Source organism: Falco naumanni, chromosome 1, assembly GCF_017639655.2.
Source record: "Falco naumanni isolate bFalNau1 chromosome 1, bFalNau1.pat, whole genome shotgun sequence".
Classification (NCBI taxonomy): Eukaryota; Metazoa; Chordata; class Aves; order Falconiformes; family Falconidae; genus Falco; species Falco naumanni.
The window spans coordinates 108,052,576-108,079,092 of record NC_054054.1 but is presented as its reverse complement, the minus strand read 5'-3'; the positions used below and the strand labels follow the sequence as shown (position 1 = coordinate 108,079,092).

Here is a 26,517-nt window from a genome sequence, read left to right as displayed (position 1 = left end):
GCTGCAGAAGATATTAACAGGGGAAAAATATCAACTGAACAAAAAGGCCAGGATAAGTCATGAAAGGTGGTTTTGTGTTCTTAATGTGCTGTTTTTCACATTAGAGCTTTGTATGCTCTACAAAAATAACTAAATAGTGACACTGGGTGCCACTGATGTGAGCAGATGAAAGCAATTTAACTGCAAGTGACCAAGATGAATGGAATGTAATAGCGTTTGAGAACTTGTTATAAGAACCTACTCTAAGCAGAGACTAAGATGGAGAAAAACCTCAGACAAAGGTCACGACGCCCCTAAAAATTAGGACAACCAGAAAAAAAACCAACCCATATAATAATGTAAAGACCAGAGGGGCCTAAAGTACACAGAATTTATTGCTTGTAAGAGGGTAGAAATAGTGAGTTTGGAAAATCCATTCCAATCTCCCAGTAGTAGTGAGCTCAAACTCTGCATGAAAGGGAAGGTGCAGATTCCTCGTACCATCCATCCTCCCAAGAAAGAAAAAAACCTGCCAGCTACAGTGAGGGGTCTAATCCACAGATGGATATTTGGGCATGAAAACGCACTTTGACCTTCGTAAAGGTTTAGTGAGCGAGGCACAACAGTATCTGTTCTTGCAACCCCCTCGGAAAAGAACAAGATGGGGAAGGCTGTGAATGAGTATAATATGCAAGGGTGCTAACTTGCGGGTTTTTTTCCCTGTCTGCAGTCAAGTGGAGATTAATGTGACTAAAACTTTCTTTTGGAAAGAAGAGCGCAGGAGGGGAGTTCAGCACGGCGGAGAGAAGAGCTGGTTGCTGCTATTTTCACTAAAAAAATCAATGAATTTCTAAAACTACTGAAGGCAACAAGCTCAATTTAACAAAACATTTTTAAGGTCCTGACCACAAGAATGAGAAAGCAAAAAATTATTTTAGTACGTGTCTCGCTGCTGTTTGTAACTGCAATACCTGCGCTATCCTTTGGATGGTGCGAACGGCACGCTGCCGGCTGCTGCTATCATTAAGGGACCAGAAGACAGAAAAAGTGCTAATTATATCCCTATGCTTTTCAGTTTTCAGAGTTTGTTTTCTTTTCAATTGTTTGGAACAAGTCTCTGGAAACTGGCAACCACTTCCAGCAAAAATGCTGTTGCTCTAACAATTAGCTACCATTATTCGTCCCCATTTTGGTTTTCCACATATTTTTTTTTTTAAATCTGCTACCTAAACTATGGCACTATTGTGTTGACCTGTGATTTATGACTTTTTAAAAACAAATTGTAAAGCCTAGGAATGAAAAAATCCTAGGTGGAAAAAAAAGCTGGAGAAAAAGCATGTGTCAGAGGTTGAGCGAGATATTTTGAGTAGCAGGAAGAAAGGAAATTACTTGTTGAGCTTACTGAAGGAGCAAAATGCTTTTAAAGAATTTGTGATTAATGCTTTAAAACAAAACTAAACCTTATTTCTTTATTAAAATAACGTGTATATTCAGCAATAGAAATTAGTTTCCAAGCCCCTTCATTGTGATAATATCCCAGTCCTTCCTATCATTCTGTAATCTACAGCCCCACCTGCAAACTTGTAATTTACTGACTCCCTCAAAGCTTCCGTCCCGTTTGTTGTCTCCATCATCACCACTACCCTGTTATTTATAGCTGTAATAACAGCCAGCAAAACTGTCCCTTACCAGAAAAGCTTCCCTTCCTTCCCACTCTGCCTTCGCTGGATCTTGCTCTTTTGAACTGATCAGAACAGACAAATGTAGCCACCCACCTCTAGGAGGAAAACTGAGCTGCAGCCCTGGTGAAACATAAAGTTTATTTGACTAAAGTGACGCAAAAATTCTTGAAGAGCTCTTTGGCAGCAGATTATCTGGAAATCAGACCATGTGAGGGGGATTGGTGTACAAAAACCTCACCAAGATACTGAGTTGCCCACAGGCTGAGTTCCCAAGACTCTGAAGTAAATGTGGGTGAAGGTTACTCGAGCTTGGATAACGCCAAGGAAAGCGCTTCAAACCGATCTGAAGGACAGGTACTTTATAATTTTGTTTTTAACACAGTGATAGCTAAAGTACTTTATGAAATTTAGAGACTCCTAGACTGCTGTCTTCAGAGCCTACCTTCTGAAACCAGCAGATACTTGAGTTTCGTTAACTTTCCCTCCTCATTGCTTCTTTCAACTTTGGTTATAAAATCTGAAATACTAACGATAGTCTGAAATATGTATACTACATTTTTTCATTTTAAATGAACTTTTCAGGTCTTAGAGAAATTTCTAACACATTGGGAAAAGGTACACCTAAAAAAGCTTTTTGGGGGGAGATAGATACATTATTTCAGGTGTAAGTTTGTTTTGATTTTTTAAAAACTTCTAATGCTTTTTCTTGCTTTTCTGATGTTACATGCTCTACTCTGTCCTGTTCAGGCACTTGTCCAGCAATTATGAATGTTGGGAGTCAAATGCCTGTAGCAGAACTGTGTTATGACAGTCTGAAATTAGAGTTTTGGCAGTCCACATGATTGCATTACGAATGTAAAGTTTATTTAATTTTTTTTAAGTATTAAACTATAAGGAAAACAAGAGAAGCAGAATCTGAAGCAAAAAAACCCAACCCAACAAAACAAACTGTTGTTTATTTTAAAATGGTGAAGTAAGCTTTATTAGCCATATTAAGTTATATTTTTAAAAGGTAAACTGTTCCAGCACAGTAAATTATCTAACTCAATGGGACAGATTTATTATAAGTAATAAATCTGGAAAGTATGTCATATATATGTATATTTATAGTCAATAATGTTTACTGCTGAAACCAACTGGCTTGCTGGGTTAGTTTGCTAAGTAACATGGAAGTTTAAATGAGGAATGCAGTATAACTGAGTATATAAATAGTCATGGAAAACATGGTTTGATGTGATAAGATATCCCGGGAAGAAAAGGATCGTGCCTGTAATGGATCTGGATTCTCAGAAACATTGTGGAATTTTTTAATGTGGGGTGTTAGCTGTCAGGCATTTTACCAGGGAAGGTCTCACACAGATAGGCTTCATCTTCTGATGGTTTTGGCGAGTTAATTGACCATAATTTTCTCAGAGAGTACTTTTGTAAACCTGGCATATAGCAACTGACTGTTGTGGGTCCGTTTTCTAATTGGGCAGGGTGTGATGAATTTCAGATGGTTATATACATTAAGAAAAACTGTTCTAAAATTGACATTTCAAATAACCCCCCTATATTATTCCCACACATGGAAATGTGCAGTGCATTTCAGCTTTCCTGCCTTCCTCCAGCATTCAGAGCCTAAAGAAATGTTCACTGTGGATCTTGGTGTCCTTTCTGACACTAATGTTTTAACTCTTTTCCAAAATTACGTATTTGCAGCTCTGTTGATCTGGCAATCTGTATTTTATAGAACTTACACAACATAATGAAGCCCATCTCCAGGATAAGCGTTTCATAAAGAACTTAAGTAGAACTTGGAGCCTGAGTAAAGGGGCTGTAATTTGGAGATAGGCATTAACAAGTCCCCTTCAAAGACATATTATCTGAAAACAACAGTGACTGTCCCTTGACTTTCTTTAGGTACTAACGCTACAAACAAAAGTATATTCATGCTGGCATGTGCAGCCAGTCTTTGACCTGAGTCTGCAAACAGGTATGTTACTTGAAACACCGTCCCCTTTAATTTGCCTGTGCAGAGTTATGTTAAGGAACAGTGCTCTGTTTGGTGATACTTGCTGTGTTATGACTCTTCCTTCAAGTTTATATAAATAATTTGAGGAAGAATACAAAAGGATTATCGTTCCCTCGAAGCTTATCTGTTTCCTTGCACTACATATGGACACTCTCAAGCCATAAAATGCATTTTCACCACCATCCCCCCGCCCCGCTCTGTTCTTTAAATGACTGTCATTAGTTTGGCAGCATTCCCACTACAATACATTGTCTTAAATTTTTAAAGGTAAAATCTCTCTTTCCTGCTGACACTTTAATTTCAGACTGAAACACGGACAAAATTATGACATAAAGCTCACAGTACATGTTTATATTTCCTATTTTCACATCTTACCTACGTTTAGCCTTATCTGGGAATACATGAGTTAACTGGAGGGAGCTCACTACTCAGCCATTTTTACTTCGGTAAGTAGCCTTTTATTCTCCCAGAAGGGCCATTGTCTCAGTGGGACTACTTGCTGAGTACAGTTCTACTCTGTTTTAATAAAAATGTGAGCAAGCCCTTGGAGAACTACAAATACTTATATACAGGATCCATTCTGTCATCTACATACTGCAAGTTTCTTATAAAATATTTGCATATTACAGTGATGTGTAGAAGTACCCAATCCACATAGATTTAAAATCACTGGTACTGGGATCAGACCCGGTATGTATGGAAATAATTCACTGGACCTATTAATTTCAAGTTAGCTTTGATTCTCCTAAACTAGACTTAAAGAAGCCCTGCTGAAAAAAAATGCCGAAAAAATCAATTTTCAATCTGTTGAGGGGTGGTCTCGATATCAGCTTATATCTGTTTTGCACCTAAATACCTCTGATTCTGTGCTTACCAGCAGCCCTACCAAAGCTGGGACTCTGTATCTTCTTACTATGTTTTTATAAATACCAGTTTTTGAAACCTGGAATACAATCTGTCACACTTGCTATCAGCTTGCCTAATGGAAACAAGCTAATAGAAAAGGATATTCTAGGTACTTAATGATGATACTAATGATGATTTAAAAAAATAATACTTTTTTAATGAAATCTGTCTATGTGAACATAGTCAAAAGCAAAAGGCATTACTTTTTTGCATTATGAACTCTAAATATGATTCGTGCATGACACATACTAGGTAAAACTTACCATAATCTGGTGCAATCTAGTCTCAAGACTTAATTGGCAGAAATTTTTATTTTCTAACAACTCTTCACAGCATGGGAGCATCTGAGCTATTCTGTAATAACTTTGATTAAAAGGTTACTCCTGGCCTGCGCAAAATCAGAGGAAAAATACGAAGCCTCTATAATTCCCTCACACCACATGTGCAGCAAAACAGGAGTGCACTAGCCCACAAAAGCCAGCAAAAGGGATAATCTTTACAAGATTCTCACTGTCACCCATGTCACATACCTCCCTTCCTGTGCATAAAGAGAGACTAGGACTTTGTGAGGAGATAGGGGTGAAGACTAGAAAATGTTTACTGCTAGTATTAATCAGACCAGTACCTGGGAACACCCAGGTGCGTGGCTGTTGGGGGTCACGGTTGCTACTGTGGCTCAGAGGTGACAAAAGTACCTACAGCTAAACAGCACAGCCTTTTCCCGTGTGGGATACGTGATTTCTGTCCTGTCATCCAAACGTCTTGCTTGATTTTCTATAAAAATGTAATTTCTTTGGACTCTTGCCATTTACACACAACTGCCTGTGACTGCGTCTTTAATTCAGGTGTAATATGTAGTCAAGCAGCTACATAATTTTAACAATCTTAAATATTCTGTGGGAAAAGTGAGATGTAGGTCAAGTTAAGAACAATCATGTTAATGTTTGAGTCTGTTTGCCAACACCGTAGGCTAGTACTTCAAAGTACTTAAATTCTTTGCAAGTGCTAGCGTGTAAATGGACAGAAGTAAGGCAGATGGAGGAGCAGTGTGAGTGAGAGTGGTGATGTGAGTTTTGCTACAGGAATGCAGCTGGAACCCAGTGAACGGCTGGTACTCCAGCAAGCTTTGGTTTATAAAATTTGCCCATGAAAAAATAACATAATTTGCGTGAAGTGGAATATGTGCAAATATACACATCTTGCAGCTGTGTAACTTAAAATGTATTTGATCATTTGTCGATGAGTAATGACTTCTGCAGTCACACACAGTGAGGCTGAACAAGCCCACGGGCTGAGGAATTCGGGAAGTCGGTGCTGCCCCACCTCAGGTAACGCATTCTCCAGGTGACCTGAGGCATTAAGATTTGCCTCACTTGGAGCATCGGGTGTTTGCTGTACCTCAACGTAATTGTTTTAACCTCCTAGATTAAAAGTCAATTTTCTCCTTAAAAAAAGCAGCACAACAAACAAGCAGAAAACAGGGAAATAATTTTGTTTTCAAGCGCTGGAGAGCTTTGTTTCACTCCGTGGTGGAGCATTCAAGGACAGGGGTTCCCACGCTGCCACGGGGCGTCACTGCACACCTCAAAATGAGCAAGGGGATGCTCCCTGCTCGGGAAGGGACCGGACCCCAGCACAGGGATGCTCCCCGAGGATTGCTTTGATAGAGGCAAAGGAGCTGGGTTTGTGTGTCAGGGGATGTACAGGGCGTTTACATCTACAGTGCTGGTTCAAGTTTAGCTCTGTGTGGGAGTAACCAAAAATAATGTCATTGATATTTGGCTGAGCTGAACTGTTGGTGGTGGCTTCAGCCAAGCTCGTAGAAAACACATGTCTTCAATTATCAGTCCTGGTGTTTTCAACAAGCAAGCAAAGCAGGGAATACTTGTGGAGGACAGGCTGCTGGTCCCAGGGTGTTTTCTTTGGAGCAGAGCAAAGGGTGACTCCTGCTCCGTCACCCTTTGCGTAAGGAGGAGCGCGGTTTGCAGGGCTGGCGGTACGGCAGGGTTCCCATGCTCCTGGACAGCACAGCAGTGAGGAGATGGAAACTGCCCTTTAGAATGGTCTCTGTTCAGTGACCAGAGACAGAAAAGGCACAGGTGCTCAGGGCTTCTCAAAGGAGCAAAGTCACATCTACAAAACAGATCAAAAAGAAATGAAGGCACAGCTATCTTTCTTCTTGCTTTCTTTTTCTTTTTCTTCTGTAGATAATTATGTTGGTGATAAGAAGCCGATGTGTATTTATGTAAAAGCAACCTTTGCAACAGCCAAGATTAAAAATAGGTAATAAACTGCCATTTCCTATATCATTCACTGTCCTCATTCTAGCACCTGTAACTACTGAGAGCTCAGTGCAGAGATGAACTGGAGGCTGAGGTGGGCAAAATCCTTCACTATCAGCATGATTTTCCCCTGGACATCTTCCGTAGTGGCCCTAGGATACTTATTAACCCGAAGTCCTCTAGTTCTGCAGCTGTTTACACTGTTTGTAGCGGTTACAATTCCCTCAGATTTTTTTTTTTTCTTGAATTGTAACAAGAGAGGGGGAAAAGTACATTCTCCCACCTTTTTTTTTACAGCATAATGAAATCTTCTGATTCTGTAGTGTTCTGTTTTCATGTGCCAACTATGCCACTGTGAACACCACTGCATAGCTGTAAGAGCCTGTCTCTCCAGAGATTTCCCAGGGTAGCTGATGAGCTGCAATTCTCTTTCAGAAAGGAATAGTTCAAATTCCAGCTGAAGCCCTTGAAAGGTCACACATCACTTCACATATTTGAAGCTCAAACTACTGAAAATTGTACAAAAATATTTCAAATAATGTGGTATTTCTTTCCTGTGGTCTGCAGAAGACCAGAAGGAGCTCAGATCTGGGTAAGACAGCTATCTTGGTTGTCGCAGCAAATAATCAACAATACATTCAACCTCTGCTCAGTAATGAAAGTGCCAAAAGTATCGATGTGCAGAAACAAAGCGTTTTACAATACAGTAAGAGTTTAAGTCTCAGATATGGAAAATTCAGTCTCATGAGATAATGCAGTTAAATCAACATCCTTTACTGCTTTCTCATTTATGAGTAAGAAGTGTAAAGTCCAGAACGGCTCAGGTTACTTTTCCATATTCCTACCTGGTATTTAACATGCTCTATACAAAGGCAGGATTGCTGTGGCCTTTCCTAGGAATTCTATGTTAGCACCAGGGGTGGCAGGACTGTTTTCATCTACACAAAGTCTTTTGGGACATTTGGAAGGTTTCGGACTCCAAGGACATTCAGGTTTTATAGTCTTGCAGGTAAAACAGAAGCTCCTGTTCTTTGCCATAGTATTTTTCTCTGGATCTCTGAAGATGTTGCAGTCTTTGTGGATGATTAACTAATGGTAGCAAAGTACTGCTCTTGTAAGAATTCAGCATTAATGATGCACTGCTTGCTATATGATGAAAAGATCATTAGCTGGGTAAAGACAGAATGTAAGCCTGAAGAATCAGAGATTTCTGAATGTTATAAACAACACTTTCAAGTGACTTTTATCTTGAGAAAATCCTCCTGTTTGCTCTGCATCTTGGTAACTTTCCTTCTCTCTCTACTTGCACTGATAAATGTTTAGGAAGAGGTTTAACAAACTCTCTTTGCACAAGGCTGAAAACTGGCAAAAACTTGAGTTTTAGCAGCTCTGGCAATGAGTAAATTCGAGCAACGAGCAAAAAATATCCCCTGTCTGCTTTAGTTTTTCCAACAGTTAAAAGTGAAATAATGCTTATTCTTCTGCTAGGATGTGACGATGATATTTGGTGTGGTAAAATGCTTTGAAAAGGATAAAATAGATGTAATTATAGTAATTTAATCTGTAGTGCCATCACACAGGTTGTGTAACACTTTGCTAGCTATAAAACAAAGTTACTACCCCAGGGAATTAACAGTATAGAGGATCAACTCCTATTTCAAGGCTTCAGCCCTATTTCAATTTAGGACAAGGGGTAATGGCTTTAAACTGATATAAGGTAGATTTAGGTTAGATATAAAGAAGAAATTCTTTAGTGTGAGGGTGGTGAGGCTCCGGAACAGGTTACCTAGAGAAGGTGTGGATGCCCTATCCCTGGAAACATTCAGGGCCAGGTTGCATGGGGCTTTAAGCCAACTGGTTTAGTAGAAGGTGTCCTTGCCCATGGCAGGGGGGATGGCACTAGATGATCTTTAAGGTCCTTTCCAACCTAAATAATTTTATAATTTTATAATTTTGTTGAGTAAAGGCAGCTGGTCATTTACATTAACTGAGCAAATGCGCAGAAAACGAAACACGACTCACTGAATCACAATTCTTTTTCTGTTCTTTTTGTTCTGAAGAAAAAGTTAATTGTGTTAAACCATCCCAAAATAAAGAAAAAGTATATTTCCCCTGGACTGGGCTTCTAGCACCTATGAAGAAGGCATGTAAAGCAGGGATTATTTGCTGACGGGGGACAGTAGCACAGGAGTAGTGCTCACTATCCTTCCTGGGGCTTGGAATCGTAGTGCTGGCAGATCCAAACAGAATGAAAAATAAAACTGGGGACAAGTTTTGCCCCTTTAGACCCACATGTTAGTTCTTATTAAAAACAATAAAATTGAAGTTTCCTGATCTTTTTTCCCTTGTTGACTGAGCCTCAAAAGTTAGTTGATGCAAAACCACTGAGATTTAAATACTTTCCTAAACTTTTCTTTAAGCCTTCTAGATCTGCTGCTAAACACAGCAGACCTGTGGGATCTCTGAAGAAAGGTGGTCATGGAATGTACTTTGTACACCCATTGTTATACCATATCTGTTTTATTAATTCTTCTCCCTTCATACTGGGTGAATCTAGAAATCACCAGCAGAAGTCACAGGATGAACTTAAGAAAATACAAGCCACACTAAACTCTGCCCTCATTTTTGCAAACTGGGAGTCCCACAACCTCCCTGGGTATGAAACCGGTGTTCAAAGGGAGAATGTGGTACCAGAAAACAGCAGGACCGTGACTGCCTATGAGTTGTCCAGCAATGTGTGCAGAAAGTCCAGCCAATCTGCCTGAGAGGTTATGAGCCAGGTATGCCAGCTTTGGCCGTGGAAAAGGATGGTTGCTTCCTTCCTTTCTCTGTACAAAATCCTGAATGGATTATGTGCTAAATGATTCACATTGCATGCTGCGATGGTTAATTACTTCTACAAGTATTTCACAGTACCTGTCAGTTGTGACTTTGAAGTTATTGGTGTCGGTAAGCCCTGTAATGGATTTTTAACTATTTTTCATTTCTTAGATGGTGTTTGTGCCTTCAATCGGATGGATTTAAATATGGAAAAAGAATTCTAAAAGTGCTGGGAATACGCTGGGAATAAAAGCGTGGGAGGACAAGCCAGAAGGGGACTCTGTGCTGCTGTCCATCTGTTAAGTGATTACAACAAATCTTGGAAAAAATGGAAAAAAAGCCAACAAGCAATGAGACTGAGCCACTGACTTCCAAGAAAGATGTCTCAGACTGTAATGAAGGAGAAGATTGTAAAGAGAACAGACTTCTGGTCAGGAACCCTAAATCTGCCCTACGGCTAGTGGAGGATGGCAATAAAGTCCATCCCAGCCAGGGAGATAAAGGGGAGGCAGCTCAGATCTCAAATGGTTATTCAGGGGTTCAGAGCTCGGTTCCCTGCAATGGAATGGGAGAGGTGGAAGATGCCCAGTGCACTGCCCCAGCAGCCCCAACCACCACTACAACCACCACTTCTGCCACCTGTGGAGCAGAAGGCCAGCAGCAGCTGATGGAGCTAGAAGACAGAGAGACCTGGAGTAAAAAAATTGACTTTCTACTCTCTGTCATTGGCTATGCAGTGGATCTGGGAAATGTGTGGAGATTTCCTTATATATGCTACCAAAATGGAGGAGGTCAGTGACTAGTTTTGTATGCTGTTCCTTAATGCTGAACTTGCTTGCTTATAAATGGATGATTTAGTGACTTATTTTAGTATCATATATAACAAATGGCCAAGGGGAAATTACTTACTTCTCAAGCAGGCTGGAAAACCTAAATACTGAGGTAGGATAATAGATAAATTAAGACGGAAGAAAAACTACCAAGCAAGATCTAAAAAATCAGTACAACTAGAAGCTGAGAGCCAGTTAGGTGCAGGACTGCCTTCCAGGAGAAAAGCCTCAATCCCTGTCCCAGGGAGTATTTTAAGATAAACCAACATGTCAAAATCAACTCATCAGGGATGCTAGGTCTTAGACTCACTGATGTATCAGCCAAAACATAAATCAAGAAGACCTCGGAAAGGACTTTTGTCTCCCTAATGTAAAGAAGGCATTTTATGGAAGAAATTCTTTTATCTGTAGCCCATCTCACAATTGTATCCATTGTAGCCAGCACAGTCTTGGTGAATCCTGTGTATAATTGTTACAGAAATATGAGAAGCTTGGCCGAGTGTTGCTTCTTACTCACACTGCCAAGTAGTTACTCTTACAAGAAATCCATGGTAATTCAGTGTGGCACACTGGCTAGGGAGGGGATAGGCATTTTCGCTGTGGGATAAAAGGAACTCTTGTTTATGGAGTGCTGGTACTGTTGGAAGAGGAGTCATATGAAGAGTTACAATCATCTGCTTTCTTTATTGCAGGAGCATTCCTCATTCCTTACACAATTATGGCCATCTTTGGAGGCATTCCTCTCTTCTATATGGAACTAGCACTAGGACAGTACCACAGGAATGGCTGTATTTCAATTTGGAGGAAAATATGTCCTATATTCAAAGGTAAAGAAGGGAAATGGAAAATTACTAGGAACTTTCTGAATAAGTGAAATTTCTGGGAAAAGTAATCTCATAAAACAAAGTAAGGCTTGTTCTACACAAGATTTTGGCTTTACAAAGAAAGCTTTCATAAAACTTTATCTAGACCAGGAGATGTGTGTATGTACTCTTGTATACACATTTGATGTGCAACTCTTGCACCTTCTCTCACCCAAGCCTGAAATTATCAAAAAAATAAACAAAAGATGTGAATAAAGTAAGTGCAACATTGCTGAATCCAAGGCAAAATTTTAACCAGGAAAGAATAAAGATCTACTCTTTCTATTACAAACATACTAGAAAGAAATGATTCCCCATTTTCAGCCTGGTCTGTCAATTACTATCCTACCACAGTCTTCTAGAGTAAAAGGACCTGTTCTGTATGTACATTTTCTCTTGCTCCCCATGTTATAGCTCTGGTCTTGTCTTTTTTATTTACTGAGAGTGCAAGATGCCTATTTCTAAATTCCAGGAATTTAGGAACAGATGAAAAAAACTATATAAGCATGTTCTGTCTTGATTAAGGATGCTTTTTTGGAATTGGAGCCTGAGTGTTTCTGAAGCCACAAGAAATTCCAGTGTTGTGGTATGTGTACTTCCTGCAGAGCTGCCTTAGACAGTTACTAGTTGTAGTTAATGTGGTACTCAATTCCTTCCCTCTTTTGTTTTTGTTTCTTTTTTTGGGGGGGCTGAAACTTACTTCATGTAATTATTTCCTGCCTTACCAGGAATTGGCTTTGCCATCTGTATAATAGATCTTTACGTAGCCTCCTACTATAACACCATTATGGCTTGGGCCTTTTACTACCTCGTATCCTCCTTCACGGCGGAGCTGCCATGGACTAGCTGCACAAATGCTTGGAACACAGGCAACTGCACAAACTACTTCAGCAAGGACAATGTCAGCTGGTCCCTGCACTCCATCTCTCCCGCAGAAGAATTTTATACGTAAGTGCATGTAAGTGAGGACAGTAATATTAGACAGAATGGTGGAATATGTAGCTAGCTTTTCTCTGGAGGGGGAGCAGGGCTGTTTATTAATGGTTCCCTTTTCTGAACTATTCAAATAACTAAATACTGATAGGTGTATGTAAGCTTAGGGTGCATGGGAGGGTAGTCTATATTTTAGATCAAAGGCTCCCGGCCACTGTCAGCTGACATCACTTATCTTTTATCATTACTGTTGTACCATTAATACCAAACTTTTAATACAAAAAAAAATATCCAAAATTACATGACTCTGAAGGCTACTTATCAAGGCCTCAGGACTATTATTAATGCTCAGACCACAGTTTAGGACTGTTCACAGCATACTTAACATAAGCATTTGTTTAAAATGTATCTATACTGTGTTCTTCTTTCCTCTTTCAGCCGCCAAGTTCTACAGGTGCACAGGTCCAATGGGCTGGATGACCTGGGAGGCATTAGCTGGCAACTGACCCTCTGTTTATTGTTAATCTTCACCATTGTATACTTCAGCATCTGGAAAGGGGTCAAAACATCTGGCAAGGTGATTGCAAAAGCAAGACAAATCAACTTGGTAGTATAGTCTAGCAGCAGTTCTAAATTAGCCAATTAATTTGACAGAGAATTATCTCAGATTGTCTTCATGACAGGGATTACAGACTCATGTACTTGTGAAGCATTTACTGTAGAGTGACTGCTACTGTTACCCAAGTAATAGATAACAGCAGTAAGTTACACCACTGTTCTCCGGACAAGAACAACCCTGCCGTGAGAAAGCGTGGGTATAGATGTGCAAACTGCCTGTTTACAGACCTTCTGAGAAGTTCACATGAAGATGTTGTAAATGCCAAGAGCTGTAATAGCTCATTCCTGTTAACCTTCTACCCATGGCACATGCTATCTTACTGTTTTCCCTCACAGGTGGTATGGGTGACTGCCACATTCCCTTACATCATACTCTTTATCCTGCTTGTGAGAGGTGCAACTTTGCCTGGGGCTTGGAGAGGTGTCCTCTACTACTTGAAACCTGACTGGCAAAAACTCCTGGCCACTGAGGTAAAAAAAACCCCACGTTATAAAAGGGTAGAGATTGGCTTTCAGCCTATCAGCATGTATACTTCAATGTCTATTTTCAGCATAGAGCATGATTACATGGATGTCTTAGCATGGACTTAAAAGCCTGATTTCATGCTCTTGTTTGAACAGTCATGCTATTCTTTCTGTAACTATAAAGATTTTTTGAGAGTTCACTGTCATTTTAGCTTGAACTAATAGTAGAGTTCCCATTGCATAGAATGAGTGATATGATTAGAAAGAAAACAAATGATCAAACAATTTTATGCCAGTAAAACGGTGATCAGCCTGACATTGAGCAAGAAGCTATGATTGCTGCTACACTGCAACAAAATCCTTTACCTGTGACATTCACACTGAGCAAACTGAATTTACTAAACCCTAAAAACTGGTCTAGCTGCAGGTTTATTGGCTGTGAGCGGATCCCTACAAAGTTGGGCAGGCTCTTCCACAGCCCAGCAGTGACCACAGTTGCCTGTATTCAAATAATGCAGGTTACTAGAGTTGAAACTTCAGATCTCTGCCCTGTCACAAGCTTTGGCAGATAAGCCCAAAGAGACTCACTGTAGCCACCGATTAAAATATGACTCAGTAACGCTTGCAAGTGTGTGTGGAGAAGGAATAAATCAGTTAGGCTGGCATACACCACCAGAAAGAAAGGAGGAATGAGGACAAGACTGAGCTAACCCAACAGACCCCAGGCATTCCAGTATCTGATGCAGCTCTGAACTCTGTGGATGACAAGTAGTCCATCGAGCTCCAAGGCTGCACTTACTTCACTGCCTATGAAGGCATCTAGTGAGGAGGGTGATGGAAAAACCCCAAACCAATAAATACTACAAATACAAAGATTAAAAATTCTAATGTTTGCAAGTCTGCTGCTGCCCAGCTGATATGGAGAGTTTTGAATGAAGAGGAAATGAAAAGACACCAGTCTCTGATAAAGCAGCATCTCCAATAAGGGACCACATCTTCTGAAAAAGCAATAAAGGGCATTGATATTGTATTGGATGTATCTGAAGTGAGGACAGCAGATTGCAATCTGTGTGCTGGACGATGACAGAGCTCTGTCTGTAGATGATACAGGGTGGCCTCACATGATGGAAGAGAATATTAGAAATGAGTTGTAATGAACTCCATGTTTCAATCAGAAGGGGATAAATGAATGAGGACTTTCACCTTCAGAAAGAGAACTGATATTGTACTTTAGGAACACGACTCATTAAGGCTGTGGCCACTTCTCAAGTACAACAGGCTTTTCATAACAGGATTGCACTTGCATCTGTCATGGCTACAGCAAAGCTGAACTGAGTCCTAAGGACTAGAGCTGGATCCACACTGTCAAATGTATTTCCATAAATCTAGGAAAAATCTGGGCAGTGATCACCTGCTACTTATCCTGGAGGGGACACAGCCAAACACAGGACTAACTATTCCACAGCACGCAGAAATTGGAGGAAGATGGGCCAAGTCCACTGCGAAATCACAGATAAAAAGTTCTCTGTACATTGCAAAACTTGTGTTAAACTGATCACAGGCAAATCACTGTGAATTAAATAAGATGTTGTCAGAAGTGAAACTGCCAGTGAGTACTTATAACGGTGTTGAGAGATACAATAATGTCGTGGTTTAAACCCAGCCAGTAACTAAGCACCATCAACATTATTCTCATACTAAATCCAAAACACAGCAATGTACCAGCTACTAGGGAGAAAATAACTCTATCCCAGCTCAAACCAGGACAAATAAGCACTGCATAGGCACTAAAATTATAGTGGATATTTACAACTCTCACAGATCTACAATAAATATTCATATTTCAACATGGTGTCTTAAGAAAATGTTTGTTAGACCAGGACCGGGATATAGGCAGACGAGTAAGACACAGTTTTGTAGGCCTAAGTGATATTCTGAATATGCCAAATTCATTCAATCTGTTTCATGTCATTTTTTCTTAATCTTCAATATTTTTCAGGTTTGGGTGGATGCAGCAGCTCAGATTTTTTTCTCCCTTGGTCCAGGTTTTGGGGTCCTGTTGGCTTATGCCAGCTACAACAAATTCCATAACAACTGCTACCAGTGAGTTCTACCTTATTCTACAAGTGAAACTGAGTTAAGAAAATGTAATCGTGGGTATTTACAAAAAAGAAGCGCAGTGCTGGTGAAAGACACTGAACACTGTACACTGAAGACCTGTGTACAGATAAATCAGACTGAAGTGTAACAGAACAGAAGTCCTTACTGAACCTGCATAGAACATTTCTCCTCTGTTGTGCCTACCCTAAAGAGATAATATCTACCAATTACAGCAAGGAGTCTAAGACGTGGGAACATGCCACAACAAAATGGACTAAACCCCTGCCAAACAATCACATTATAATTATTTAATCTCAGCATTCAGTTAAGAAATTACTTTAGTCTTGAGCTGAAAGGCAATTTATAGTTGTTTCCTTGTTATCTTAAAAAATTCTATTTATAACTTGTAAAACAAAATTCTCAGTTCTTTAATATTCCTATAGTAATTCCTATTTTTTTAAACCACCAGCATACATCTAGCATTCAATCCAGTGTCAGACTAATGTTACAGGATGTGTTTGAAATTGAAGATGAAAAAGTAGTCATGGGTTGTTGTTTTTTTCTTTGTTTCAAATGCTTGGTTTTTTCACTGTATTCCCCTAGTTTTTCTAGTCTATCCAGATCACTAACTCACCCCACCTGGTAGTAAGCTATCCTTTCTAGCAGATGCCGATTCCCTGATATGAGTTAGGTCTTCTGTTGCAGAGATGCTCTGGTTACCAGTACTGTGAACTGTGTGACTAGTTTTGTGTCTGGATTTGTCATTTTCACTGTGCTGGGATACATGGCTGAGATGAGGAATGAAGATGTATCAGAAGTTGCCAAAGACACTGGTAAGCTAACTTTTTGTACACATCTCAAACTGCTTCTAAGATGTATTTGTATATTATCTTCTAGATTGAGAACAGCCCAAATCATGCAAAATATTTAGTATATAATTCAGGATACTGACTTACTTTCTAATAAGGGCACTGTTACAGAGTACAGCTAAAAAAAAATCATTCCATAAAGACAGCATATAGAAGTCATACTGCATGCAGCTTCACAGATGCGGTGGTAACTGCATACTGCAAAATAGTCTGGGGAGAGAAGTTTTCCCCTGCAAGAGAACCTGGCACAGTGAAACAGCCTGTCTTCCTCGCAGCAGCAGCACACTAACAATTATCCCCAATTCTCTGTTCTTGTATCAGGACCCAGCCTTCTCTTCATTACGTATGCTGAGGCCATTGCAAACATGCCTGCTTCCACTTTCTTTGCCATCATCTTTTTCCTGATGCTGCTCACGCTGGGGTTAGACAGCACGGTGAGTAGGCAGCATGCGAGACAGCAGACCTCTCAGATACCTGGCATTTGGCCTTACCCCCCCAAACACCCGAAGAAACAGAATTGCAAATATTGCACCATCTCTAATGGGTTTAAAGCTAGACTGGAATCTCCATGTGCATTCTGTAGGACAGCAACTATTACTACAATTTTGACCTAAATAGGCCTAAATAAAACAAAATGATTTGTCAGTGTCATACTGTGACAATTAGTAACAGACTTGGAAACACAAGCAACACACTTGATTCATCAACCCCTGATTGAATGCAGCCTTCCAGGCTCCTTCTCTCTTGTACTTACAAACTTACAAAGCAATTACTAAATTCTGGGACTTTTTCACACTAATTGGATTTAATAAGTGGGAACTGGAAGTGGCATTTCGAGCAGCACTGCAAAAAGGAGATGTAATTACTTCCCATGTAAGCCTGTTTTTATAGATTGAGAATCAGCTCCTTCCAGGAAGGCAAAACTCAGCTGATTTCACAATCTCTGCTCTCCTGAACCACCTACCACTTGCCAGCACCCCGTTACTTGTAATGTAGTACTTCCTCTGGGTGCTAGGTACTTCCTAGAGATATGTGAAGACTAAATCCCCACCTTAAAGAGTTTAAAAGTTCTGAAGAAAGACTGTCTAAACACCAGACACACCAACTCTACAGACAGAATTAAAGCACTAGAGTTTCAATGCTTTAAAGCTCCTTTAAGCTATGAAACATACTTTAAAGCAGGTAAAACTGCCCTCTATTTTCTAGTGATTTTTCCATGCTTTTCAGTTTGCAGGACTAGAGGGAGTGATTACTGGAGTACTGGATGAATTCCCACATGTCTGGAGCAAACGCAGAGAATTTTTTGTCCTTGGTCTGACCATCATTTGCTTTTTGGGATCATTAGCAACCCTGACATTTGTAAGTATTTTAATCACTCCTCCATACTGGCATATGACTCTTCATACTGGCAAACGACATCTTGGAGAGGGCAGTATTTTTTGAAGAGAATTTCAAGAAATCAGATTAAATCTCCAGCCTGTTTTCTTTATGTATCAGAAATCTATATTTGGAATGAATGTGAACAGTATCTCTCACTAGGAAATGTGTTGCAAAATGTTCCTACTGCAATTCAGCAGAACTCTAATGTGCTACACATGATAAAATGACGCAGTTGCTGTTCAGTCAGTAAGCAGTCAACCTTCCACATTCTGTGTATGGTGTCTATCCTCAAAAGCTCCATGTTTAAAAATAACATGGATTGTTATTTTAACTTTCACAATATTTGAAATGTATTTTGAATTTTTAAAAAGAATGATCAAAAAAATATCGGCTGGAAAATGCTGTAATTGACTGCTGCTGTTCTCCAAAAATTTCTAGCAATGAACTTCCTGGACCTTCCTCATCAAATCAGGCCAGAAGTCATCATCATTCACACCATACAGTCCCTGTGGGGCTCATGGGACTTCATTTTCACAAGAAACATTTTGAATAATGAGTGTAATGATCACAAGGGACAAGAAAAAAATACTTGGCCTTCCTGTCACGATTCACTCCACTTGCACATTTATGTGCAACTTCCTCCTCGTTTAAAGCATTTGCTGTAAAAGGAGACTTAGTTCCTCTCTGAGCCACAGTGCTCTCCTCCTCCTTGAGTCCAGATCCCAAGTGGAAAGAAAGCAAAGTAACACCTTATTTATTTCTTGTTCAGTAACTATGGCTAGCATTGGAGAAAGATGCAATCGCAGAAAGCAAGCAACAAGCCATCCCATCAAACCCCAGCAAATCTCATTGGTTCATTAAAATCCAGCTAAAACATCCAGCAGATTCAGTTTTAGCTTTTCTGTGTGGTGAAATATGTTGACAGAGAGCGAGCAGAGCAGCAGCACGCTCGAGGATTTCACTGGCAAGAACAGCCACAAAGTGACAGAACTGACTGAATTGCACCCATCTGTGAATGCTCTGGTTCAGATGAAGGCAACAATAAACAACAGTATTACAGGACTGCCATCACTGGATCTTTGGTTCACTGATAATATGATCTCCTTTCTAGGGAGGCGCATATGTGGTAAAGCTGTTTGAAGAATATGCCACTGGTCCAGCTGTCCTAACCGTTGTGTTTCTGGAAGCAGTTGCCGTGGCCTGGTTCTACGGTACGTCTACTGCCACGTCAACAAACACCACCAACCCAAAGTACCGAGCTTTCTGCAGTGTTGCATTTCCCGTTTCTGCAGACAAGATCACTGACATCTCCGGAAAAAGTTTACAAAACCTTTTTACAAACTCACTAAATCCATGAGAATTATTATTAATTTTGTCTGACAGAAGTACCATGTAACAAAAGCTATCACTCAGAATAATTAAGCATTTAATATAATTAGAGAATTATAGGAACTCAACAGTTTTTCACGATGGATTCTGAATTTATTTGCTGTGCATACAAAATGCCATGCACCTACTTATGAAAAATGTGTATCTGCTGTCACCATTCTCCCCCACCTTGTCTCCACAGGCATCACCCAGTTCTGCAATGATGTGAAAGAAATGCTAGGCTTTACCCCAGGCTGGTACTGGCGAATTTGTTGGGTAGCAATTAGTCCCATCTTCCTTCTGGTGAGTTTTCTTTACAGCTTTTTCTTTACAGCACAAGAAAGTAACATTGCACAATGCAGTTCCTTAGACTTCTAATAGCTTACTTGCAGAATTTCCTCGTGAAGTTCTTTAGTAACAATTTTTGTTAAACCAAAAAGGTTCAATCGGTGAAAAATCCAATAAAATGCTGCAAGGTCTTGTTACTAAATCACTATTTTAAGGACTTTTGTAGATGATCTAGCTAAGTAAGACTGGCTTCTGAATAACTCCCCTCCTTCAACAAAGTTACTTTGTTTTGTTGCTTTATATTTCCCTCAGCAAAACAAAGCAGTAAAAGATTATGATGAAGCATACTCTCTGGGGAAGAAAACCAAGATAGGTAAACATACAGCCTCAGCAACTGCTGACTGACAACTTGAGACTATTCCACTTAAAATTTACAGCAGTTAATTGCAACCTTTATAAATCTGTAGTTCAGAATTGGAAATACTGTCCCAATGTTTGACTTGGCAGTATTGATAACATTTTAACATAGAGTATTCATTTCCTGATCCAAAATTAGTTCACACTATCTTTTATTGTTACTAGCCTCAGTGAGAGCAGAGCAGGTCAAGATGGAATTTGTGAAGCACAGAATGTAGATTTAAGACCTACAGAGTGAATTCAAAACACTTGTAATCATCAATCCATAATTAACAGATTTTCATTTTATTACGCCTAGAAAAAGAAAGGGGAAAAGGCTATAAATAAAAGTGTGACACCACAAACAATTTTTACAGTACTGTCCCCTTTGTGATCCTAAAACAGTAAAATAAACAGAGAAGAATACAGCTCTGGTGATGTGGTTACTAGGCAGAACTATGTGAAAACTAAACTAAACTAAGACCAGAAGGTACTATGTTATTCTGTACAGAAATTTTGCTGGCAATCCTGATCTTCTGATGATACGCTGGAAAAGATGAACTCAGAGATCCTTCCAAGGATAGTCACAAGTATTATTCCTGTAATATTAAACTAAAAGTGTTTGTTGTTTTACAAGAAATTTTTCAGGCATGAAGGATATGCACAGGAAAATGATCTAACACCATTAATCAAGCTGATGCCAGAATACCATATCCAAACTAGTATTAATATTTGTAAAAGCTACCGAAGAACTGAAATACTATGGAAAAATATCACAGAAAAGCTAAAATGTGTAGAAAATAAGTAGTAGTGAAAAAAATAAAATCTGTATAGCTTATCACAGAGAAAACTGAAAGCTGATGTGATTACCACAGGCAAGTATTTTAACAGTATTTGAAAGAAAGAGTATTAAAAGGGTCTACAACCCAATAAAGAACAGCGTAACACCACCACCGTGGCTATGAGTTAAATTCAGATAAATAAGAATCGACACTGATCATGATTAAATATGGGACAAGCAGCTAACTGTCTGCTGTTACTGTACACTTCCTACTTCTGGTGGTTTAACATGAAGATGATGCTGTTCTGGAAGGGATGCTTTAGCTGGAATCAAGTTACAGGGCCCAGTACAAAAGTAACTGGATGAAATTCTGCACACTGCTATCAATCCATCTCATTTTGTCCATCCAACATTTTTTTTTCCTTTAAGTGTACAAGTGTGGTCCTGAATTTTCTCTCTAATGCTTCTTAGGTAAGAACCACCACCATGTGTATTTATGGAATAAGCAACTTGTATGAGCATATTTGCCTAGTTCCTTTGTTACTGGTTGGGCTATACCCAAAAGCGCTTGAGCTCTTTTAAACTTCCTGAATGAAAGTCTGGATATCCAAAAGTGGGTTTTGGGGGGTTCTTTGGTTTTGGTTGTTTTTTTAACATCCATATTAATGTCATCTAGGACTTTTTAAGTGTCAACGTATTTTTAATCCTTCTTGAGTCCTACTCATTATTTTTTAGTTCAATGCTACACTAGGACACAGAGTTCCCTAAAGCAAAGTGTGTGCCATCAAAACACATGTATTCATCCTTTCCTCTTTTCCAGTTTGTCACCTGCAGCTTTCTGTCCAACCCTCCCGAGCTACGGCTTTTTGATTATAATTATCCCTACTGGACCACAGTAGCAGGTTATTGCATAGGAACCTCTTCTATAGTCTTCATTCCAATCTACATGGTTTATCGGTTGATCATCACTCCAGGAACACTTAAGGAGGTATCCACAATGCTCTGTTGCTTCTATTTGACTGTTAGGAAGGAGGTGATTCCTATAAATACTGTGTGTAGATTTTTCTAGGGTCTAATGACCTGGGACTTTAGGATTATTGCTGTTTTGTTCCTAGCCAGCTGACAGCTAATTGTCTTCTGCCCGTTCTGAGTGATTCACAGATCTCCCCAAGTCTTACTGAGGCCACTGACATACTCATATATAGTATCAAGTAATTTTTTTTAAGCTCTGTTGAACTAGAAGCTCTTCCTAGAAATCACACAAGACATAGTATTATGGGAATGAGGCAGTGAAAGATTGATTCCCTTGGGTATGTCTGTAAGAACAAGTTTCTTTTTCTCTCCCACATTTAGTAAGACTTCTCTGCCATAAATCCGTGGCAGTGTGTGATGACATTTTGGGGATTTCTTCTAAGTTCACATAAATACCAATTCAGAAAGAGTGTGTTCAGCCAACAGGCTCAGGGTATCCACATAAACTGCAAAGCCCTAAAGCATGAATACAACATCCGTAGAACCTTGATTCAAATCATGTTGCAAATAATTAAAAAATAATGCTGTGTTCTTCTATAGCACCTTACATCTTCGTAGTGCTGAGATAACAGAAGCCTGAAACATCCTTACGTTGTAGTTAAAGAGGTGTAACTCAAAACCAAGTCATATTTTTGTCACAAATCTATTTCCAAATGGCTGTCAATGTTATGTATTACCTCTAAAATGAATCAACTTCTAATACTGATTTCTTTCCAACAGCGTATTCTGAAAAGCATTACTCCAGAAACAGCTACAGAAATTCCTTTTGGAGACATCCGCATGAATGCAGTATAAGCTAAGCTGTTTTCTGGGGAGAAAGAGGGGGAGCATAAAATGTAACTTTCTCCATACTATGCCCCCAAATAATTACATTTCCAGCTGAGACAACAAATGGAGGAGTTTTCTGTGGAGGCTGCATCACTGACAATGGGCATTTGGAAATACAATGCCTCCAGCACATTTATCCAAGCAATTCAATGAAATCTACTGTGCACTTCTAACCAGACTGAACTGACTGACAACTAAGTCATTCTGGAAACAAGAGGTTGTCTGTGTGCATACCACTACTCCATGAGTGGGCACTCGAGCTGTTTGAAAGTGTGCGTGACTGCAAAAGCCACTGTAGGACGAGTATCAGCAGGTGGGAGTAGGTGTAGATCCCAAGTCTGTGGCAGTACTCCTGTATCTTCCTCAATGTGATTGTTCGTACTGGGCAATGTCGTATTTGCTTCTAAGGTTCTAATTGCTTAAACTACACTGAAAAATACAAAAATATTTCTGATAGCCATACATTACTCAAGTACCACAGGGTTTTATAAAGCAGGAAAAAAAAATATAGCAAATTCCCTAAGTTTGAAGTTGAGTAGACAGAGGAAGAGGAAACAATCCTGAGCAGCACTAATATACAGCTCTGCATACATTAGCACACGTATTTGGTAGCATTATCCTCTTTTGTGTTTCCTACATTTTGTAAATGGTAACGGTTTCTATTATTTCTTGCATAACAAATACTACAAAAGCATTTTTGTAATGTTGTAGGCTTCACTTTCCCTTAGACCCAGTCAAGCCACAAAAACTCATCGTGGGTTACTTGAGAAGTACCTGAGTTGCTACCACTTACTACAGTATTTTTATAACCAAGCTATATATTCACAAAATCACTGTCCTGACAGACCTAACACTTATACCCAAAGAAACTACAAACCAAAAATGACTTTTTTTTTGAGTTCTGATGCCAAAAAGTGGAATCTTAAAGATCTGCTGCTCTGCTTCATAGTTTTGGTTTTAGGTTTTTTGTTTCTTTTTAATTTAATTTCACACCTAAAATTTGCTGGAGCCTGTGGCTTTTTCTATTCTTTCCTAGTACAGAAGTAAAGTTTAGAATAATCCTTTTGGCTGGCTGGCAAAAGTACATTTAACAAACTATACAAACCTACTTTGAAGATTTAATAGCTCATATTCTAATGTGAACACATTTGATTTTCACCCCGAAGAAGAAAAGGAGGGGAATTTTTTTTTTTTTTTTTTAACAAAAAGATGAGTAGAGCTCAGCAGGATTGATTCTCATCAGAACTATTTATATTAAATTTTGAGGCACTGATATAGATTAACTTCCATGCACATTAACCTCTTTCTATTATACGCATACACATGCTCTCTGAATGTAACTGCCCTTCAGACTGACTGCAGCTGCCAAGTCAGTTGGAGGACAGTAGTTCTGCCGCAGTTACATGGGGAAGTTGAGAATAAACCCTAAGTAGGCATCATTTATGTAAAAACTTGCATTGTATTTTTACTCTACCACATAGATTATAACAAAAGTAAAATAAAATAGAGGACAAAAGTCTCTTTTGTATCTCATGGTCTACTTAGGTAATGTACTGCTAAAATTAACAAGGTTATATATGTATTCACAGCAGCAGGCATTAAGAAACCTGTTGAAGAGTTTACATTGGTACAAAGAACTCACCACACTAGGGGAAAGCAGTTATGGTGTGTTTGCCTTTTGAAAACATTTTCATCACCTCCACCAAGGTTGTTCTCCTTAAGCGTGCAGACACATCCTGGAGGAAGGCCTCTTACACTTCAGCTATTGACTTCAGTTCACTTAAGTCTCAAGCCCAACTTCAATAAGGAAGTAAAGGGACAAGAACTGTTCTTTCAGAACTACAAACAAAAATATCCTGAACTGTTTTTAAAAAGGGAATATATTCTTTCATTGCGACCCAAAAAAAGTTGTAATAAATCAGTCTTACTGGACGGGTACTCATAAGAAATGGTTTTGCAGCTTATCCCTCAAGTATATTTGAAATATACTTCCAAAACTGCCTTCATTGGAAGAAATGAGGAACAGTTTGGGAATTCTTTCAAGATTAGAAAGGCAGTTAGTTCTTCAGTTACCAATCAGAAAATTACTGATTTTTTTTTAAAAGATTCAATTTTCTGTTAGGAGTTCATTAATTGAAAAAACACAAATGACATGTCAAAGTCAGATTAATTAGGTATTTGTATGTATCCAGTATCAAAGTGTGGGAGATAAAGGAGAAAACTCTACCCAGCTTCTTCACTCTTCAGACTAGTGTTCAACTAGTGCTAGATAAGTTTCCTCCTAAATGGATAAGTATTTAAATAGACAAATCTTACAAATCGAAATTTTTTTTTTACCAGACTTAACACTGTTTCATGCTAGGCTCATTAAACAAACCACACCAAACACGACCCCCAAACTTACAGTTCCCATTTTTGGTCATTTACACATAGCCACTTGCTCTTTAAACAGATATTTTACTATCTTTTATTAGGAAAGGTAAAGGTGGAACAGAAATGGTTGAATTAAATATGAGCATTATCTCTATCAAAGCCGGAGTTTCTCTTTCAACCATTTCAAACTGAAACTGGAAACATTACTTCTAATGGAATACTTTGAAGAGTAGTAACTGCAGAAATCACTGCTATTTAGTGTGCAGCACTACTGATGTTATTCCTTTATAACAGCATTTGAAATGGCAAAAGATGTGTCTTTAATTCATATTTTTTAAGGCACTAATATACAATAGACATTGTCTCTCTGGGTGGTTTTAGCACAGAATGCTGAGCAACCTCCCAAGAAGGGCCACTGTTTTCTAGTGGATTAAAAGTCATCCAAGAAGCCCTGATATTAATACAAGTCCTGCAATAGTCACAGGGCAAGATCTCTCAGCAGTTTAAAAGTGGGAATAATGCACTCTGAGTATAGATGTACTGAGAGATGGGGAAAGTTTTTAAAATTATTTGAAGATATAAAAAGTAGACCTGCAAAGTCACAGGAAAAATATTTTTAGAAATAAGATAGTCCAGAAGATCATTTGTGATATTAGATCTTTGCTCTCTTTACTAGAATAATCCAGTCTGGTTTATGGGAAGAGAGGGCAAAGAAGCCCTCCAGAATTGGATTAAAATGGCTTTTCTTTTCCTGACTACTACAAAGATAAAATACATCCATGTTTTCATTCTATAAAAGCTGAACGTGCAAGGCAGTTTAGTCCTCATCAGTTTTTTGTTACATGGCATACTGGTTTGAAGCCTTCTTAATCTTCTTAAAAGTTCACTATTTTAGTATCTCTATTCAGCCAAGTGGTTGAAATACTGAGAAATTATTTAATTTAATATCCATCTGAAAACATCTAGAGTAACCAGTATTTATCAGGTAGCTCAACAAGCAGTCATACAGTAAACACTGTTTTTGTACAAAACCCAGTTATATTGATACCAAACAGGCTGCACTGCAATTAAAAAGTGTTCTGAGGCAAACAAATTCCTTCTCTTCTGATCACCTTCTGCTTATCAATCACATCAGTATGTTCTACCCTCTATTCCAAACAGTGAAAAGGAAGTTACAAAACTGCTAAATTAGGACCATGTTTGCCTTTTAAGCCAAGAGAATTAAACTGGATTTTTAGCTGTACAGAACTAAGTATTCTCTCCAACTTGTACATGATGCACCTGTATTAATTTATGCGGCTGTTTAGTTACAAGTGTTGCAAGCTGATTGTAAGTCATCAGTATGTGCCTTGTACTGTAAACTGTTATTGTAATAAATTTAATATTCATAATCCATCTGTAGAAGTCTCTTGTGCCTCTCTCTTAATTCCAAGAAAAAGCAGAGTATCTAGTCCAGTTTACTATACCAACACGGCCTCTTTGACAAAAAGCAGCGGATTTCCTTCAGTGTTTGAACCCTGGCCCACTGCTAAACACTTCCATTCTATTCCAACACAAGAACGAATGCACATTTCGTTTGTTTAGACAGAACAGCAAAACCAAACTGATCCATGCTTGGACTAAGTGCTTAGCTACTTGATTAGCTTACACATAAAACTCATTCCATTCCAAGCCTTTGTAAACTGGCAGGCTTTACTCAAATTTTGTCTC

The 26,517-nt window shown here is 39.0% G+C and overlaps 1 protein-coding gene across 4 annotated transcripts; it reads left to right on the top strand.

The window, feature by feature from the left end:
• Nucleotides 1-1,655: 1,655 nt before the first annotated feature.
• Nucleotides 1,656-26,202, top strand: SLC6A4 (solute carrier family 6 member 4). 4 transcript variants are annotated; one of them, XM_040616906.1, is made up of 15 exons: nt 1,656-2,015; nt 4,061-4,121; nt 9,855-10,474; nt 11,206-11,340; nt 12,105-12,324; nt 12,748-12,886; nt 13,264-13,398; nt 15,392-15,495; nt 16,198-16,325; nt 16,683-16,795; nt 17,589-17,720; nt 18,853-18,952; nt 19,312-19,412; nt 21,395-21,562; nt 22,327-26,202. In XM_040616906.1, the coding sequence occupies exons 3-15, from the start codon at nt 10,012-10,014 to the stop codon at nt 22,399-22,401; spliced, it is 2,013 nt and encodes a 670-aa protein (XP_040472840.1). In that variant the 5' UTR covers nt 1,656-2,015; nt 4,061-4,121; nt 9,855-10,011; the 3' UTR covers nt 22,402-26,202. The 4 variants fall into 4 exon arrangements, with proteins under 4 accessions (XP_040472840.1, XP_040472859.1, XP_040472829.1 ...); XM_040616925.1 differs by lacking the exon at nt 4,061-4,121 and having other exon boundaries at nt 12,132-12,324; XM_040616895.1 differs by lacking the exon at nt 4,061-4,121.
• Nucleotides 26,203-26,517: the final 315 nt, after the last annotated feature.